At 42.1% G+C, this 20,578-nt stretch overlaps 1 protein-coding gene across 1 annotated transcript in view; it reads right to left on the bottom strand.

Moving 5' to 3' along the window:
- Positions 1-2,653: 2,653 nt before the first annotated feature.
- The window catches only part of inpp5l (inositol polyphosphate-5-phosphatase L), a 30,405-nt gene continuing 12,480 nt past the window's right edge, over positions 2,654-20,578 (bottom strand). Inside the window, exons 5-16 of the mRNA XM_080432058.1 lie at positions 14,631-14,694; positions 13,356-13,459; positions 12,981-13,033; positions 11,378-11,497; positions 10,416-10,500; positions 9,716-9,811; positions 9,511-9,585; positions 8,393-8,466; positions 7,728-7,839; positions 7,561-7,629; positions 6,985-7,045; positions 2,654-5,861 (exon numbers count right to left, since the gene is read on the bottom strand). Of these exons, the coding sequence (XP_080288184.1) occupies positions 7,004-7,045; positions 7,561-7,629; positions 7,728-7,839; positions 8,393-8,466; positions 9,511-9,585; positions 9,716-9,811; positions 10,416-10,500; positions 11,378-11,497; positions 12,981-13,033; positions 13,356-13,459; positions 14,631-14,694 (894 nt within the window). The 3' untranslated portion in view covers positions 2,654-5,861; positions 6,985-7,003. The remainder of the gene's footprint in view (positions 5,862-6,984; positions 7,046-7,560; positions 7,630-7,727; positions 7,840-8,392; positions 8,467-9,510; positions 9,586-9,715; positions 9,812-10,415; positions 10,501-11,377; positions 11,498-12,980; positions 13,034-13,355; positions 13,460-14,630; positions 14,695-20,578) is intronic.

Genomic DNA, 20,578 nt, shown 5'->3' with positions numbered 1-20,578 from the left:
TGTCTAGAACAATCACCAGTAGTTCACGGAATAAAGCACTTGGTATTAATAGAATACAGTTGGTGCTGCAAGTAGCACAAGAAAGACAACAATCTGCAAGACATGGCTATGCTCACTGAATCAACAAAAATGGCGTCTTGGTCAAATCGCATTGCTGTTGTGTGGAGTCATTAACCACTTAAACCCTATATACAGTTGACAGGCGTCCCCTAAGGGCACGTTTAATTTCAGTGGACCTCTGAAATATTGTACAATAAATTATTGTGAATTATTTATTGATTTTGATGGTCAATGTGTCATCCTTTTATAAACAAAACACTCTTTCATGAAAGGAATACAATCTGGTATCACTTCAGCTTCAAACAACACAAACATGAGATTACAATAGAAAGGCGCAATCACGGAGGACAGTTAAGGGTCAAAGGTTAAGTCTTGTGTAATTTACCAGCATGCTGCAGCTGAATTGAATACAATGACCCCGCAGCGAGCCATTCTAGCATCAAATCAATGACAGTAGAACCACTTCAATCAACGTTTAGGATCAAATGAGACACCCTGCTTTACAGCAAACTCAAACTGCTGTTAAAGCAGATGGTTCCTATACTGTAATAGGAGTTTAATGTTAATGGGGACTAAAGGCCACATAACAGCTTCTGTTGCAAATTGTGAATCAACAAATGTCTACACAAAAGAATCCTGAGTGTAAGATGAACTCAGAGACTGTACAAATGACCTTTACGGGTCCATATTTCCACTTATAGAGATACGTACGTACTACAATAGTCACATCAAGCTGAATTTTTCAATTAGCCTTGACGCTCATTTAATAAACAGTTAATGCTACTAGAATGCAATGCGATTTCCAGGGCAGGGGGGTTTACCAGGTTATTATTTCCCAGAAATAGATGTGACTTGTTTGTTTTTGTTTTGTTTTTGTTTCCTGATGCTTTGATCTTTGCATCCCCATTCCATTCTTCTGATGATGACAGATGAGAGAGCATGCACATTACATGAACAAATCTGCAGTGTGTAATGCAGCAATGGTACGAGTCTGATCCAGAGTCACAGTCACCATTCCATCAGCCTTTTCTTTCTTTCTTTCTTGGCATTTAAAGACCATCGATCTGAACACGATGCCCACTTCTAACTGCCCTAAATAGCTTGTCCATTCCACCTTCAGAGCACAGGCTTTAATATCTCATCTATTTCTGTTGTCATTCTTCTTTCTGCCACCAAATAAGCATGGCTCATGCCCCACAGCTGAATTCTATGACCGCAGAATATAGAACGCAATCAGATCATTCACCTTCGGGACATTTTTTGCCAAAGCTAAGCACAAGTGCAATAAAATCCTCAACCATCTAGTCTTAGCGATTTTTTAGCTTGACCCTTGTAAAGGTCAGCACAGGCCTACCTGTTATAGTCCAGTGGTTCTCAAACTTTTTTAATTTCAAGGACCACCAATTAATAACTCTGAGTGTACAAATGGAACCAAATAGAAGGGTCCATTTGGTTCTCATGGACCTGTGAGGGTCCATTTGGAACCTTATCAAGGAACCCTGAGGGTCGCTGCTCTCACAATATAAAGTAAAAAACACAGATGCAAGTCTGATTACGGCATTATTAACCACTTGTACCCTATATTATACTTAAACAAATGTTTGAAAATAGCATAAATAGCCAATCTACAAGTTCACAGTAGTGAGGTAATAGTAGTAGTAGTAGTAATAGAAATAGTGAGCTTGTAGATCCTATTTTTGCAATTTTTAAAAATTATTTAAAAATTTTTGAAAATTTTTGAAAGATTCTGCCTTTATAGTTAGTACCTGCCCAAAAATAGGGACGCCGGGTTGAAAGGGGTTAACGTTTGTTTAACTTGGTTGGTCAGAGAGCCACACAGTCAAAATGTTTGCTCAGAAAGTTGTACTCTATGGCATGCAGTAGTAGCCTGTTACCTAACCAATCAGGTCTGTCTGCTACCTCTGGAAAAATACTGAAAAGAAACACATGTTTGACACATGAAGACAACCATGTGCCTTTACATAGCCTGTATGTTACATAGTTGTATGCCATAAACAAACTGATCTACAAGCTCACAACGGCATCGTGGTGCATTGTGAGCTTGTATATTGGCTATTTCCAACGTGGGACACTGTCATACGATGGAGTATATGGCAGTGGTGTAAAGTAACTAGGTACATTTACTCAAGTACTGTACTAATTTTGAGGTGTTTTTTTTACTTTACTGAAATATTTCCAAATTTCTGTACTTTTTCTTCTACTCCACCACATCTCAGAGACAAATATTATACTTTTACTCCACTACAACTATTTGAAAACTTTAGTTACTAGTTACTTCGTCGATTTTGATTAGCCGATCTACAAGCTCACAATGCGTCGCATTATACATTTTATACATTTGAAAACTTTGAGTATGTTTCATTCTGCATAATGAGTATGTTCTACTTTTGGTACTTTAAGTACATTTTGATTACCAATACTTTTGTACTTTTACTCAAGTACATTTTGAATTCCGGACTTTTACTTATAACAAGAGTATTTCTACATTGCAGTATTGGTACTTTTAATTTTCCACCACTGGCATAAGGCATCTAATAATGTCATCTAGCATTTCTCAGAAAGAAGAAGTGTCCCGATATGAATGTGCAATGGCAACAATAACTTTCAAATGCAAACTGGAAGAGCTGACAATCACTAAGAGATTATAATCAGACATTGTACAAACAACGCAAATTCCAGGTTTGCTGAGTATGACATTGCAAACATATTTGTGAGAGAAATATTTATTTATTTATTTACAAAAAGTGGAAATATCACAGGAATGTAGTGTTTATTGGTGCTTTCACCAGAACTAAATAAACGACTGCATTGGGTGCTTTGATCTAATGGTGCTTTTGCTGTACACTGTTAGCTATATTACAGACTATTTCCAAAACTAGAGAGCATAGCGTGTTGTTAACAAAAGCATGAATCAACAAGTCTAATAGACATGCTTCCACCCCCCACTCACACACATAAATGATTAAATCAATTCAGAGACAGTCATGATTACAATGAGTCCATTCATTGGTTTTTAACAATCGCTGTATTTATACAATCGAGAGCCCAACTTATCTCCAACACGAGGAGAAGTGAATGAAATTTTTTGTTTGTTTGTTTGGATGCAACCAGTTAAATAACTATAGTATCGTATGTAATATTAAAAGATAATAATCACTAACATGCAGAGGTTGGTCTGCATTTCAAACGTTTTGAATTAGTTATTAAATCCAGAACCAAAAACCATATTCACGCAAGGAAAATACAACACAAAACTGATACTACAACGCTAAGCGAAACGCAACTAAAGAGACAAAGAATTCCTCTGCTTCATTGTGATGTGGGCATGTTTCTTTGTGTGCATCTGTATGTTTTTTGTTGTTAGTGTTTGTATTCCTGCAAATCACATGTGTGTGCATCTAGCTGTGTGTGGGAGTGTGTGTGTGTGTCTGTTTGTGTTTGTGTGTTGTCACTGCCGTTATCCCGAAACATCCGCGTTCCTTTACTACAGTGTTGTGGTAAAGGAGGGGTGTGGATTCAGCCGTGAAGACAAAATGAAAAATTCCATTCATTCATGTCAACATTCAGTATGTCTAGAACAATCACCAGTAGTTCACGGAATAAAGCACTTGGTATTAATAGAATACAGTTGGTGCTGCAAGTAGCACAAGAAAGACAACAATCTGCAAGACATGGCTATGCTCACTGAATCAACAAAAATGGCGTCTTGGTCAAATCGCATTGCTGTTGTGTGGAGTCATTAACCACTTAAACCCTATATACAGTTGACAGGCGTCCCCTAAGGGCACTAGGCCCCCCTGTTTTTCCCCCCCTCTACACCAAATATCTTCACCGAAGATAGTCCGTTCTACAAGCTCGCAATGCGTCACACGCTGTAGATTGACCACTTTAACAGAGTGTTTGCCCAAGAATAGGAATGCTACGGTTCATGTGGTTAAAACAGTAACCTCGTTAAGATTAAGTTAAGGTTTGTAGTTGTTTTGTTGTTGATTAGAAAGACAAAGATGCTACTTGTTAAGCGCTGACCACCACTTCTACAACAAACAACAAAAAATAGTTAATCTAGCATCGTCTGAAATCCAATATATTGATCTTATTGTTGATTGATAATCAACACAAAGACCACACAGTGTGAAGTGTGATAATAAAGAGGCTACATTATGGGTTACTACATATGGGTTTTTTCACCTGCACATATGCTACAGTATAGCTACAATAAAGGCCTAATACTTTGCTAGACCAGTGGTTCTCAACATTTTCAGGCCGTGACCCCCAAAAATAATCATATTTGAACTGGGGTGGGGACCCCCCAAAATAATCATATTTGAGCATATTTGAAATGGGGACCCCCCCAAAATAATCATATTTGAACTGGGGACCCCCCACCCTGATAAGCACTTGGAATGTAGGAGTTGAGGCATTCAATTTAGTTTGACTCGGTTCCACATATTTTTGCCTTTCTTATATTATTTGACAATTTGACAGTTTTTATGGTATAGTTTGTTAATTACTTTTGATGTAGTAATGGTATTTTTTATTTTCTTTCTTTGTCGATGTATTAAAAAGGTCTTAAATGTCCATAAATTGTCACTTCACTCAAGTTCACTGTCATCTTCTAGGGACACCCCCCCCAACAAAAAAAACCATGTGGAGACCCCCCCTGGGGGTCCCGAGCCACAGGTTGAGAACCACTCTGCTAGACTATCTACTCAATCTAGGTCAGTTGATCAAGCATACAAAGGAGACCGTGAAATAGCATTCCTGTGCTGATATTTATCCGCTAGGTTAAAGTACTGCTAAATGGATAGTAAACAGATATACAAAATAAATAACTGAAGTAAAAATGGTCTAAAATACAAAATAAAAGCATGTCAGTAGAACTGATGACAAATATTCAGATGTAAACCCCTGACACTGTAAAAGCGTTGTCAGGGTATTTACTTGGTTACTTGGTTAAGTAAGTATAGGTGTGTGTGTGTGTGTGTGTGTGTGTGTGTGTGTGTGTGTGTGTGTGTGTGTGTGTGTGTGTGTGTGTGTGTGTGTACGTTTGTATAAGTATCTGTTTGTGAATGTATGTTCGTTCATTTTCTTTGCATGCTAACTGTATGTATGCGCATGTGCGCGCACACACGGCCGCGCGCTCGTGTGTGTGTGTGTGTGTGTGTGTGTGTGTGTGTGTGTGTGTGTGTGTGTGTGTGTGAGTGAGTGTGTATGCACACATGCACTGTGGAGAGAGATGTATGCATAATATTGACGTACGGGTACTCAGGTCAAAAGACTAACCCATAGACCCATACCCTCAAAGTCTTAACAACATCTGGTCACATTCTCAAAGCGATCTTGCACACTTGCATCACCCCTGCGTACAAAAGGCCAACGATCGCACGGAGGAATCCGGCGGGGAACATCCCTGATGTCAAACCTGATGTTCAGGTCGGGAGGATGAAAGACCTATGGCCAAGCGGAGGATCCATCCGGCAAATTGTCTGTCACACAAAAATCCATAATGCTGCTGATGATCAAATCTGCACTGATGTCACCCACAGCCGTGGGAATCAATACGTTGCAGTGAGATCGGGAGTGAGACATCAGTGATGTGTGGATAGGGAGAGAGAGCGTTCGCAGCAGGTTGGTGGTGGTGGTGTGGGGAGGGGGAGGGTGGAGTTGAGGCGGGGTGCTGTCAGAGACGAGGAAGAAGAGGAGGGTAGAAATCTTATAGCTGAACCTCTTGGTACTCGTTCTGTAGTGGGGCAGGACCTCTGAGGTTGCTGCGGTTGGACCTACGGTAAATATGGCACAGGAAAACATTTACACATGTAGAATGAGTGCTGATGATAACATGATGTTGGTGCTAGGAAATTGTAGCCAAACAGGTACTGTAGGCTCATTGTGGTGACACTTTCTCAGAAATGAAATCACTGCTGTATACATAACTATTATGGCGGTTTGGCGAGCCGCCTCATGTATTGCATGTTTCTCCTCTCTCTTTGCCCTTGGTTTCGTTTCTCTACAGTGACTGACTGATCTAAAATGAAGCATATAATGGCAACAAAAACAAGCAAAAAAACAGGGCCATAATGTCAATAATATCTGTACTGTAAGTTTCTCGAAAGGGCAAACATAGAAAGGCAGCCCTAGAGCTGAGAATCACCTCTGCAGTGCATTCCCTGTTCAAGTAAAAGAAAGAAAAAAAAACTCCTTGACAACTCTTAAGTCCCACCAATACATGGGTTTCATTATTCTCTGTCTGTCCAGAGAGGAATCCTCATGAAAAAGTTGTCCATCCTTTGAAAAGGCCATTTAAACGGCAGCAAAACAAAATCACGGCCGTAAAAATGCCAATACCCCCGCCGGACAAAATGTATGTCTCTCTCCAGCCGGGGCCGTCCATCTGGTAATTAATGAAGAGTGGGCCAACATTGCACTTGGTGTAGCTATACTGACAGTGCCGAGGATTCAATGGACATAGATCAGAGAAAAGTGCTGATCACTGATGGTCCGACTACATTATGCACAAAGGAATGGCTGTGTCCCCTTGCCACTTCATCTTAGTTCATATCCCAGTTCCACTGGGCCAGTCTGCCGCTATGGCTCTCTGGGGACCAGACCCATGAGCTGAACAAGATTACTGTGATCACTCTTTTTACACACTGATCCCCCACCCACCCACCCACCCACCCACCACACATTCACGCAAGTGCACAAGCATTCTCTCACACCCACACAAACACACACACACACACACACACACACACACACACACACACACACACACACACACACACACACACGTGCACATGCGTGCGTGCGTGCATGCACAGACACATACATGCGCACACACAGACTATACAGTGCAGTACACTTAAATGCAATACATGCTCGCTGGCACTCACAGACTCTTACCATTAAGAGGGGATCCGAGTCAATGTTCATTTGTCTTCATTGAGAAGAACAAGAAAACAGGCTGTGTGTGGGGCAGACAAGACAACAGCATACGACAAGTTAGAATCGGTGTACTTTTACTGTGCGTATGGTTATTTGTTAGAACACACAGCATGTAATGCTATTAACCACTTAACCCATTAAGACCTGAGGCCGATTCTTCTAAATCAGTAGTTCTCATACTTTCAAGATTTTTCATTGAGTTTCAAAAATAGCAGATGTACAAGCTCGCAGCGCGGCACGAAGTGACGCGCCGTGAGCTTGTATATCTGCTATTTTGGAATAGCCAACACTAAAATCTAAAATGACACTGATGCTTTCCCGGTTTTAATGGGCTAAGCCATATATATTTCATCATATGACGAATGCTGAAAATAGCCAATCTACAAGCTCATAACATGTCACGTTGCGGCGTGTTGTGAGCTTGAAGATCTACTATTTTTCTATTTTTGGACATTTAGAAAACTTGTTTGAAACATTTTTGACAGCAATGACATGGCCAAAATATGTATGACAAGTTGAAAGCCAGTTAGTTACCTTGTGGTCTCCCATACAGACATTAGGACCCAGGGTATTGTAAACCACACTGCTGTCACTGTCTTCCCTCTGTAATGTCAAAAGCAAAAACAGGTTGTTGTATAATGCAATCCAGGGGCAACAGGCAGAGTGATGTTCACTATACTTTAAGTCTATCAGATACTGACTCTGTGGATGAACTGTTGGGCAGAGTGCGACGAGAGGATGCGGTCGCACCAGGATGGGCAGCGTGTGTTCATGTACTGCGTTGGTTTAGTGTACTCTTCACTGTAGGGGTAACTGTGAGGAGGAGAGAGAGAAAGAGATGGAGAGAGAGAGAGAGAGGATAGCGATAGCGAGAGGGAGGGGGATGCGGAGAGAGATAAAGTAAATAGAGACAAGTTACAACCAATAATACACATGGGGGAATGGCAAGAGTCTTAACCAATTAAGCCCTTCATACTTACTACTATTATACTATTAGTCATATGACTAATAGTTAATATAGCTTATGTACAAGCCCTGTGAGCTAGTAGATCAGCTATTTTCAACTTTTTTTGAAAATGTTTAAAACACAGCTTTATTTGATAAGATAATATTAAAAATAATAATACTACCGGTAGATGTAATGAAGTAAAAAAAAACAATATCGATGAGAAAATGTATATAAAGTTACAAATAGAGGTAGAATGGCAGGTATGATAATAACCCTCTTATAGGGCAGGTATGGTATCTTTAGCAACAACGTGAATTGCAGGGAAAGTGTATGGAGGCAGAAGGCAGAGGGTTACAAGGGTTAATGTGGTTATTTCAACGTAATGTAAACAACATGGGGCTCAGATAAGACACGTACCTGGGTGGAAACAGGATTTCCTCTTCCCTGATGACATCGTGAAAGGCTGTGACCTCCTTGTCATATTTTAAGAGCTGAAGGATGAGAATAAATACAGAGACATGACCCCTTTAGAGCTGCGGCACGATATCTGAATATAAAATTACGCACGACACTGACGTAGGCGGGCCTATAAATCATGTACTCGTCACAATAATCACACATGCACAACAAAGCATGTGCACTGAGAAACTGTTGTTTTATCAGATCACTCTATCACCATTAACCCGTTAAAACCGGGATAGCATCCGTGTTATTTTAGACTTTTGTGTTGGCTATTCAATAATAGCAGATATACGAGCTCACAGCTTGTAATTCCGCTATTTTTGAAGATTTTTTTTTAAAAATTTGAAAGTGTGAGAACTACTGATCTAGAAGGGATTTGTAGAATAGGCCTCAGGTCTTAATGGGTTAATGGGAGTGTATTTCCATTTTTCCCCTGACAGTGATTAATCTTGTGCATTAAAGATTGTTGCTATAGCAGTGTGTTGTATTGTGTCAAGGAATGCTGAGTTACTGATGTGGGAAAAAAGTTAGAGATGTGATCAATGTGGGTCAGAGTTAGCATGCCGCACGCTACTCTCTTGAGACAGCGTGTCGTGTTCTTCCAGCGGTCTTTATCGACACGTGCCTTACAGATGTGTACATCTGTACACATCGTGCCCCCTGTCTCTGGAATGCTCTCCCTCCAGCTGTCTTTGGACATTTTTAAATCTAGGCTAAAAACCCATCTTTTATACTTGCATTACGGTTCTCCCTAGTTTTATTGAAGTCATTGCTATGACCACCTCTTCTTGCCCTGTGGTTTTAAACACTGTTGTAAATTTTCTTTTCTTTTTTGCTGATCTGTAAATTTTTCAGTTGTGCACTGCCACATGGTAATTGTTTGACCATACGTGCGGGCACATTTTACTGTGTTTTTGTTGTATGACTTGTTGTCAAGTGCACAGAGACCCCTTGGGGAGATGTTGCAATATAAATACAAATAGACTGAAACTGAAACTGATGTGTGATCAATGTGGGTCAAAGTTACAGATGTGATCAACAACGGGGGCTAAAGTTCAAGTGGAACGTCTTACTGCTTTGCCATTGTCCTCCCTGAAAACGGCCTCGTGCAGGTAGGCAAACAGCTTGGCCTCGATGTGGAGAAGAACCTGATATGAAGGCAAACACATGGAATATATAATTGCAACTCTAATTTGGTATAACATAACATTGTATATTTCCATTGCATTTTGTAGGTTTTTCCTTATTTGTTGAAGTTTGTCTTGAAATGACACTCACCTTGTGGTCGTTGTCCTTCTCTTCACAGATGATCTTCTCCACTTCATTGCTGCTGTCCTTCTTCACAGTCTGTACATCTGCAGAGGTGGATAGGTGCTGTACACACACGCACACGCAAAATATATATATTTTTATGTAGGAAACAATAAAAAGGGGATATTTACTCCCGACCCATACAAATTGGTCCGCGACCCAAACATGGGTCCCAACCCACTATTTGGGAAACAGTAATCTCGCGTAGCCAGACAACTATTCCACACTCTCCGAATGCTATATAGAGTCTGGAACTACACCTCCCGAAATCCGAGAGAGGAAGCTGGCACTTATCTTTACATTTCATTTTTTTATGTCCATTTCTGCTTCTGTAAGCAGCAAGCTATATATGCTTAGATGATTTTGATTTATATTATTATAAATAAATTTGCGCGACCGTATAGACGAAACGGAAGTGGGGAGGAGGCTTCACATCCGCTTTGTATTTTAATCATGAGATCAGAGCTTCCGTGTCCCAGACTGTATGACCGGAAACATTTGAAAAGTGTGGGGGCAGTCTGGCCAAGCGAGACTAGGGAAACAGTGACCTACAGTGACCTACAGTGTGTGTGTGTGTGTGTGTGTGTGTGTGTGTGTGTGTGTGTGTGTGTGTGTGTGTGTGTGTGTGTGTGTGTGTGTGCGTGCGCGTGTGTGACCTGCATAGTACCTGCACCAGACTGAGCGTGTCCAGACGGAAGTTGAAGTCTCCAAACAGGAAGAAAGGCAGGGGAGCGGAGCTGCTGTCTGATATCCTGAAAAGGAAACGGTGGTTGTATCAGTAGACACATACTGTATATTATATCATCACCTTACTGTACATACAACTATTAACCCATTAAGACCTGCTGAGGCCGATTCTACAAATGCCTTCTCTAAATCAGTAGTTTTCATGTAAATTATATGAATATTTATTAGAAAATGAAATTACAGCACTGATTCCTGCTGCTTTGTAGGCTTATCTTAACAATAAAATGATAATTTTTACTCAGAATGTGTTGCCAGAACCTTTTATTTTTATTTTTTTATAAAATGCAACTAGTTACTTGGCTCTTATCATCCTCAGCCATGCTATTTGTCTCGAAATGACAGCGGTATTGTACGGAGTTAATCTGCAGAACTTTCTCCAAATACTGTGCAACAGTACGTTACAAGGAAGCCAAAAGCTCACTGCAAGTGTATGGTTTTTAACGGTCCTTGTGATCCAATGGGCAACAACAAATGAAGCATGTAGTCCTCTTTTGTTTGCTGTAAGCAAATGTTTCTGTCCTTTCTCTGAAAGAAATCTAGCGGTTTCGCTCGTAATGCACCATGTTTAGTTTGCTAGTGCCGCTGTAATTTACCTGGCAAAGCTCTCGTTAGCAAGAACATCACCACACACAACACATTGCGGTTTCGAGGTTATATCCGTGGCCAGTCCAAGTAAATCCATATGCAAGGTATTTAGGATCATAACGACTTTTGCTCCTTTTCGTTTTAGCTGTGTAGGTCTTTATTGGCTAGACCTGGAAAGGTCATGGTAATAATATTGTGGTTAAAATTTAACACAGTTCATTATCCAGAATGAGTGTATTGATGAGTGCATGAATACTTTGACTTCATTTTGCATGTGATAAGGCTTGAACATCGAACCTGTTGATGACGTATCTGAGGGCCTTCGCACGGTTACCAGAGTAGATGGAAGGGCTGCAGTTGCAGGCAATGAGGTTGGAGGCATCATGGAACAGATGTACATTGACCAGGTCTAGACCTCTGTGAAGAGAATGAGCACGCACGCACGCACACGCACACGCACACGCACACGCACACACACACACACACACACACACACACACACACACACACACACACACACATTAATGTGAGACATGGCAGATGGAGGAAGAAAACAGGAAGTGTTCTCACAATGACAAATCCTGAATTCTATCTGGTACGTGGATGTTTATTGTGTGTGTGTGTGTGTGTGTGTGTGTGTGTGTGTGTGTGTGTGTGTGTGTGTGTGTGTGTGTGTGTGTGTGTGTGTGTGTGTGTGTGTGTGTGTGTGTGTGTGTGTGTGTGTGTGTGTGTGTGTGTGTGTGTGTGTGTGTGTGTGTGTACTGTATATGTGTGTGCATACAGGCCTGTAGGCCTGTCACTTTATGAAGAGCTTACTTATCAGAGAGTGCACTTGTGGCCACAAACAAACACATTTGTCTTTCTGGGCCACGAACATTCAGTCTTCCTTTCTCTAGTTGTCACCGGAAAACAATTAATGTGCATCCAACACGCGGGCTATGTTGACTTACAGCACGACCTTACAGCTACAGTTTCTGGCCTCTTCATACTAGTCAAACACCCCCCCCCTCCCCCCATAGTAAAAACACAGGAGAGCAAATACTGACTATTGTACCCAGACAACAGAAGGTAGCAACAGTGAATAACAGTTACAAAACAGATGGGGTGAGAACTGGAAAGTCTCTTCATTGTTTTCAGGGCAACAGAGTCTTATTTGAAAATGCATGTAAAAACAGCAATGAATGTATTTGCTACTGACCGAGGATGTGTGCACTGCAGTTAACTCATATGGCATGGCTAGGTAGGGAGTTGAGCCGCCTAGAAATGGGTGTCTGTGTGTGTGCGCGTGTGCGTGTGCGTGTGTGTGTGTCTGTGAGTCTGTCTGTCAGCTTCTCCGGGGTTAAACTCGCAAACCGCTGTACTGATGATCACCTCTAAATTACTTGTGCACGCTGCCAGTAGGCCAAGGATCCTCCATGCATTTCTTTTTCACGTTTTATATTTTTTGAAGCATTCAACTTTGGCTGTCATAGACTGGACACCCGGCGTGGTGGAGATAGAGTATGAGCTCCATTAGGCACAGGAACCTCTCTAGTTTATTGATTTATTTTCATTTCACTGTTCAAATTTAGAGCACATGAATCACTGTGTTCCATACGGGAGACTCTTGTTCAGAGCACGCCACGCATGAGCAAGCTAGCTCCTTGAGATGGTCTTGAACCACTGCTGTTACAAACTTGGATCTTCTGGTTACAGCAAGGTCTCTGGAACCACCAGGACAGCTTTCTGTCCAGAATGTGTGGTAGAATAAACTGTACGGAACCTTCTTCAGCTAAAAGCTTCTACTGGATCGACTGGCTGACTTAAACTGTACTGAACCTGAACTGAGTTCCACCAGCCCTGTTTTGTGAAGGTATAATGTGAGACTGCACAGTCAAATCTTAGTGTTTACAATACGTACTGGTTGTGTATGATCCATCTGGTCCGCATGAAGCCCTTTCTGGACCACTTGAACTGTAAAGACAGGACATTCTATTCAGATTAAAAGGATCCACAAAATAGGAAGCACTCATTGGAAGGGACAAACTGGTGATTATTGATCGCTTCACATAATTTGTCTCATCTCCCTGTCAGAATAGGCAGACGGCACTTCTGACCCCAGCAGACCCATTTATCCTCCCAGGCAGCATCTCCCTTTTGGGCCACCCGCATCCCTCCCCACACCCACCCCCACCCCCACACACACACACACACACACACACACACACACACACACACACACACACACGCATGCATGCACCATGCCAAGACAAGTACACAGCATACACATACTCACATCAGGCCAGAAATTCTTTGGGAATTTTTCTTTCTCCACCGTGGATACCCCGTCCAGGGACCCCACATACTTGTTCTGTCCCGACACTGCTTTAAAATCCTTAACTGTGAGGGGCCGAGGAGGGGAGACAAGAGAGAGCGAGAGACAGAGAGACAGAGATAAAGAGAGAGAGGGGGGGGGGGGAGGGGGGAGAAGGGTAAAAGAGTGAGAACACATGCAAACACCAATCAATAAAGTGGTGTTAACCTCATCAGAGCAGCATACATGATGAGAGGATCTATACGGGGGCCATTAGGCTGTGTTTGGCGAGCGCCAATCTGGCCCCGGTCACACAGAAAGTGGCAGGCCCGGGATGTTTATGGTCCTTCCATAAGCCTTTCTGACGAGCTTTTTCAAGCCTAACGTGACTGGACTATGCAACGGGACAAATAACAGCCTCACTTTAAATTCAGATGCTGTGCAAATGTCTGGCCGGCTGGAGGGGTTGCCATCAAACTGTGATTTTCAACGGCATACAGTCGCACGTTAACCCATTAAGACCGGGAACGCATCCGTGTCATTTTAGTTTTCTTTGAGCTATTCAAAAATAGCAGATCCACAAGCTCATAGCGCGAGTGCCGTGCTATGAGCTTGTAGATCTGCTTCTTTTATTTTTATCGTGATTTTTTGTGCAAATCTTTGATTTTTTAAAGCGAACATTTGTAACTCAAATCTTTGCTTCTGGGAGATTCTACAAATGTCTTCTAAATCCTAAGAGTTTTTTTGAAAAACGTATTATAATCGGTGGTTCTCAAACTTTTTCATGTCAAGGGCCACTCAAAATTATATGTATTTGGACCCTCCATCTAAAAATGTGTTGTTCCAGGGACCCCCCAGAAGCAAAGATTTTAGTTAAAAACTTGTAAGCTTGTATATCTGCTATTTTTGAATAGCCCAAAGTATAAAATAATGGTTAAAGTGGTTACACAGATGCGTTCCCGGCTTTAATGGGTTAACCTGATATATAAATACAAAACACATAAATAAATCCTGACAGCAATATCTTGGACGATTTGCAATGATATGCAACATTGCTCTTTCCTGCTAATGTACGAAGCCACGGAATGAAAGTGATGCTGTGGGGAATAGTTGTGTTTGTGCTCTGAAAAACATTTGTATATTTAGGGCAGGAGCAAAATCGATGAGGAATAATTGTTTTGTTGATCTATTTAGTTAGTTATTTTTGTTATTCGGAGTCGATATGAATTTCAGTCGGATGGGAGGGAAATGTTTTACCATTAAAGTCGTACTGGTAGATGTTCTTCAGTGTCTTGTGAATGAAGTACATGCTGCCCAACGCCTGATGACAGAAAGAAGAACACATTGTCAGACAGCTGTGACGATGTATGATGACACTGCTTCATGCTGCAAAACATATTCATAATATGCATGAAACTGCACACAAATATATTATTTGGACATTCTTATATGGTAAGAAACATGCTTAAAAATAATAACCCAAAGCTATCATGTAAAGTATGAATTGAATTTCGGCAAACGGTATTTACATTGTAAATGAATCAACATTCAAATAAATGTAAATGCACCAGAGTTATCTGAAAGGCTACAGTTTTCAGTGGCAGTCCCCAGTGGTTCTCAAACCTTTTACCCAACTTTGAGAACCACTCTGTTAGGTTAGGCAACCTAGCATAATATAAATAATAAAACATAATACATGATACGTTATCTCAGTATTTAGTGAGAAAAGGATTACATTTACTAATAATCTAAGAAAGAAAAGGTGCTTCACATTAAACCAATGCAAACAAATGTTCAAACAGCCACTGAAAGAAGAATAGATTGAGTGGCTATTTTTGTCAAGCTTAGTATAAATTTGACTTCAGACATGTCCAGTCATATACAAACAAAACATGAACACAACTTGACCAGCACCTATAGAAATGTATGAACTTTTAAAATATAGAGACATGAGCTACACAGTGGACAACACACACACTCTCTCCCGCTCTCTCTCTCCCGCTCGCTCACTCACTCACTCACTCACTCACTCACTCACTCACTCACTCACACACATACCCTCTCTCTCTCTCACACACACACTTTAACACCCAATCATCCTTGACGTGGGCTGACAATTTTTAATGTACTAACTGCCTGCTCCACTGATCTGATTAATCACGCCCTGAGAGATCAATAAAGACAGAAAATTAAAACAATTTAAAAGGTATTAAGCAGTAAGGGCTGCTGTCTGCCACCGTGGCTGCTGTGTGACTGAGGACTCTGTGTGTGTGTGTGTGTGGGTGGGGGGGGGGCACTCAGAGGGTCTGGGGCGTGACGGTCCACTGTGCACCCACATATACCCCACCTCCCCCACCCAAGCTCCGGCATGAGAGATCTCTCCCTGAAGAGACCATTTATCTTAAGTGCCAACGCCATCCTCATTTAATGGGATTGAACTGTCCCCACTGTCCAGCACCAGTGACCAGCAATTAGAGACGAGCCTGTCCAAAGTAGAGGTTAGAGCAGGGATTCTCTTTTTCAATTCTTCTTTTTCACGGACCCCTAGTTTGATATGCATTAGGCCCCAGACCCCCATTTTATATAAAAAAGTTTTATCTCTGGGACCCCAATCTACACTGTAAAATCCTCCGTGTTAATTTAACTCTGAGAGTGTACAAATGGAACCAACTTGTTCCTAATCCTCCTAATCATCAGTCATTTAACTGGGGGGGCCCCTTGAACCCCCTAAAGGACCAATGGGGGTCCCCGAACCACAGTTTGAGAACCAGCGGGGTTAGAGCATGTTCAGGTAGGGACAACGCTGTTTTCACGTATGAACTCCGGACAATGTCCAGATAACCGGGTCAGGAGGACATTATCCGGAGTTGCCCTTTCACACATGTTGCATGCAACAGGATGTAGTAGGGGGCACTAAGTGAAAAATCGTTACGCGGCGGATAAAAGCATGAAATTTGATACAGATGTCCCTTGGGTCATCCTAAAACATCCTAGAAGGGGTGCCCAAAAAAATCTTAAACAGGAAGTGAGTTATGGACAAAATCCAAAATGGCCACCTAAACTGTTGACCGTTGACTCAAAAGACACCAAAAGAATCTCCAAAAAGCATAAAATTTGGCACACATGTCCCTTGGGTCATCCTAAGACATCCTAGAAGGGGTGCCCAAAAAAAAACAGGAAGTGACAGTCACTTAGTGGTAGCAGGGACAACATCTTAACTGTTGTGTGACATACAGGTAGCAGGGACAACATGTTAACTGTTGTGTGACATGCAGGTAGCAGGGACAACATCTTAACTGTTGTGTGACATACAGGTAGCAGGGACAACATGTTAACTGTTGTGTGACATGCAGGTACTGTAGCAGGGACAACATGTTAACTGTTGTGTGACATGAAGGTAGCAGGGACAACATCTTAACTGTTGTGTGACATACAGGTAGCAGGGACAACATGTTAACTGTTGTGTGACATGCAGGTAGCAGGGACAACATGTTAACTGTTGTGTGACATGCAGGTAGCAGGGACAACATCTTAACTGTTGTGTGACATACAGGTAGCAGGGACAACATCTTAACTGTTGTGTGACATGCAGGTAGCAGGGACAACATCTTAACTGTTGTGTGACATACAGGTAACAGGGACAACATCTTAACTGTTGTGTGACATGCAGGTAGCAGGGACAACATCTTAACTGTTGTGTGACATACAGGTAGCAGGGACAACATCTTAACTGTTGTGTGACATGCAGGTAGCAGGGACAACATCTTAACTGTTGTGTGACATACAGGTAACAGGGACAACATCTTAACTGTGTGACATGCAGGTAGCAGGGACAACATGTTAACTGTGTGACATGCAGATAGCAGGGACAACATCTTAACTGCTGTGTGACATGCAGGTAGCAGGGACAACATCTTAACTGTTGTGTGACATGCAGGTAGCAGGGACAACATGTTAACTGTGTGACATGCAGGTAGCAGGGACAACATGTTAAAGGGATATTTCACTTTCAAAAAAACTTTGGGTCATTTTATCGTCTACTCAGGCTTTTGTGATCAATCAGCCAAAATGTCAGAATTATATCAACTTTTAGGAATCATGGGTCATTTCTGGCGGCCATTTTAGATTTTTCCTTTAAAAAACCCTTTAATGGGTCCAAATCTTTGGGCACCCCTTCTGAGATGATGAGATACATCCTAAAGAGTGCGTGTACCAAATTTGGTGCTTTTATCCGCCGCGTAACGATTTGGCCATTTTTTGTGCTTAGTACCCCCTACTAATGCAGGTTGTCAGTGGCAGACGCGCTCTACTTGAAATATTCAGTTCGGCTGCACAATTCTTTCGTTGTACGATGGCGTTATGTGCCGAAAATAGGCAATCTACAGTACAAGCTCACAATCACAATGCGTTCTATAGACACGGGGTAGAGCGCGCGTGCAGGAGGCACGTGTTAGCTCCTCCCACTTAGCGGCGCCAGGGAGAGAATGCGATGATGAGATACAATCTTTTTTTTATTCATTTCCTTCCACAGAACATGACAGATGTGAAAATAACATGTAGAAATATGCATAGGAATTGAACTGTTTGACACGCAGTCTACCATAAATCCACACGTGCACGACTAACGGCTATAAGCACTGTGTGCAAATGAAGATCAATCAAACCGATATTGAATTTGTAAGTGTGTTTCACACACTCAAATGTTTATAATGAGGGTGCAATTTGTGGAAAAAGAACAGCTGAATACAGAGGGGGAGCACGTTTAATTATTTGGGGGGAAAAAATAGAAAAGAATAAAGATGAAATACCACAAACCTGTCATTACTGTAGGATGTTAAACTTAAAACTACTAAATACAAACTGCTGACCTAGATAGATAGGGTTGGGATCCGGAACCGGAGGAACCGCATCCAGGAACCGGATCCAACATCGAGGAACAGGAATCGGTTCCATCACATTTGGAATACCAGTGGTTTTCAAACTTTTTAATTTCAATCACCACCATAACTCTGAGAGTGTACAAAAGGAACCAAATGGACCCTTATGGCTCCATTTGTACACTCTCAGAGTTACAGACCTGTAAGGGACCATATGGAACCGTTAAGGAATCGGACCGTTAAGAGGGAATCGTTAAACTCCTAAAGCCTAGACCTAGACGGGCTGGTCCAGAACCAATGGCTAGCGTAGGATTGTTTGTGCTTGATGAATAAACAGGCTGGATAAGCTGCCATTGTATTGTATTGTGGTATCATGGGTCAGACATAGTCTGTAATACTGTACTATGTTGTATTATTCTAATTGATAAAACTATATTATAACAGATGGTTAAGTAAGTAGGTTTGATCCATGTTCTTTATTTTGTAGTTGTTACAATTCTCACACACACGCACACGCGCACACACACACACACAGCTGAAAGAAATAAAATACGCACAGTCACAAAAACAAACATACGTGCAAGCATGCACACACATGCACACACACGCACGCATGCGCGCAGGCGCGAACACACACACACACACACACACACACACACACACACACACACACACACACACACACACACACACACACACACACACACACACACACACACACACACACACACACACACACACACACACATACACACACACACACACACACACACACAGAGATATTCTCCTCCACATACTCTGCCAAACACCGATCTTCATCAATCAGGTTTGTGCACAGTTTAATAAAAAAATATTGACTTACAAGTGATTTTTTATCAAAACTCCATTTGTACTGGGAATGCATGCAAGTCTGCTCCCCCGACACACACACACACACACACACACACACACACACACACACACACACACACACTTCTGCATCCCCTCACAGGGCAGCACCCCCCCCCGCATCCCCCCAAACTCTCTCTTGGCCATATAACTGATGATCTGAAGCCAACGGGAAACAAATTGAAAATCAATGCAGGTGGCACCGACGAAATGAGAATGAGGCATCGGGGGGTGGGGGTGGGGGTGTGGGTGGGGGGGTTTGGGTGGAGGGGGGGGGGGCTCTGCAGTTCTCTCAGGGCAAAGCGATGTGGGGGTGCAACTGATCCAGCAGCACAGGGGGAAACACAGTCCCAGCTGTCTGCAACTCCCCTCACACACTTTATTTATTGTGCACAAATGGGCTGGGGGATCAATAGTTTTAATCTAGAGTTAAATGTATTGACTTTGGGCTGTCTACACCCCAACACCTGGCCATTGACGACGTTCCCCCTTTGACTTCACTCACCTCGGCGTGCGGACACAACCATTGACCCCTACTGTCACAGCGCCCAGTCTGGGGGTCTCACCTGGGAGGAGTTGGGGTTAATAGTTTTAGAAATACTCCAGCTACTTTCCTCACCTAGAGACCATATGGGCCCAATCAAGACGGAGGAATTTAAGCAACAGCGACAGCCGACCTTTATGGACAATACTTTTTGGGGTGACAAAGGTCTTTACTGTACTTACACGGTAAACTCTTAACCGCATGAACCCTAGCATCCCTATTGTGGGGCAAACATTGGGTGAAAATAGCAGGCCTACAAGATGCATTGTGAGCTTGTACATCAGATTTTTTTCTGTCAAAGAGATTTGGTGTAGAGCGAAATACTAGAGGATCTAGCATAGGGCCCTGGGGAGTGGGGACCCCAGTCAACTAAGCAGGTAGGGTTTAAACCCATTAAAACAGAGAAAACATCTGTGTGGCGCTGTGAGCTTGTACATTTGCTATTTTTGAACATTTTTGAAAAAGATTGACTTTTTTTTTACACACTTGGGGGTCCCTGGAACAAAACATTTTCAAATGGGGGTCCGTGGCCAAATACATATCATTTTGGGGGTCCTTGACTTGAAAAGGTTTGAGAACCACTAATTTAGAAGGAACTGTAAAGTGTAAAAATGGACCCGTAAGCATCTATTTTTTACACTTTCAGAGTTGAAGTAACACTCAGGATTTTGCTGCGTGGCACAGGTCGAGTGGCTAAAGGTCGAATATGTTGGAGTTAATAGTTTTAGAAACACACTTTCCTCACATAGACAATCAGACTATACTGTAGACTGGACACTTAGGCTCAATTTCTTCTCTTTCATGGTTAAATTAACTTTGGCTGAAGTTTAGAAAACAGACCTGGTACAATAAGAGGTCATTGGAACAAGGCAGCAGGAGACAGAGGTAGCTTTCAT

The sequence above is a fragment of the Gymnoscopelus braueri genome (genome assembly GCF_963280865.1).
Source record: "Gymnoscopelus braueri genome assembly, chromosome: 7".
NCBI lineage: Eukaryota > Metazoa > Chordata > Actinopteri > Myctophiformes > Myctophidae > Gymnoscopelus > Gymnoscopelus braueri.
Note: the sequence above shows the minus strand (reverse complement) of the source record. Positions and strands in the feature narration are given on the sequence as shown.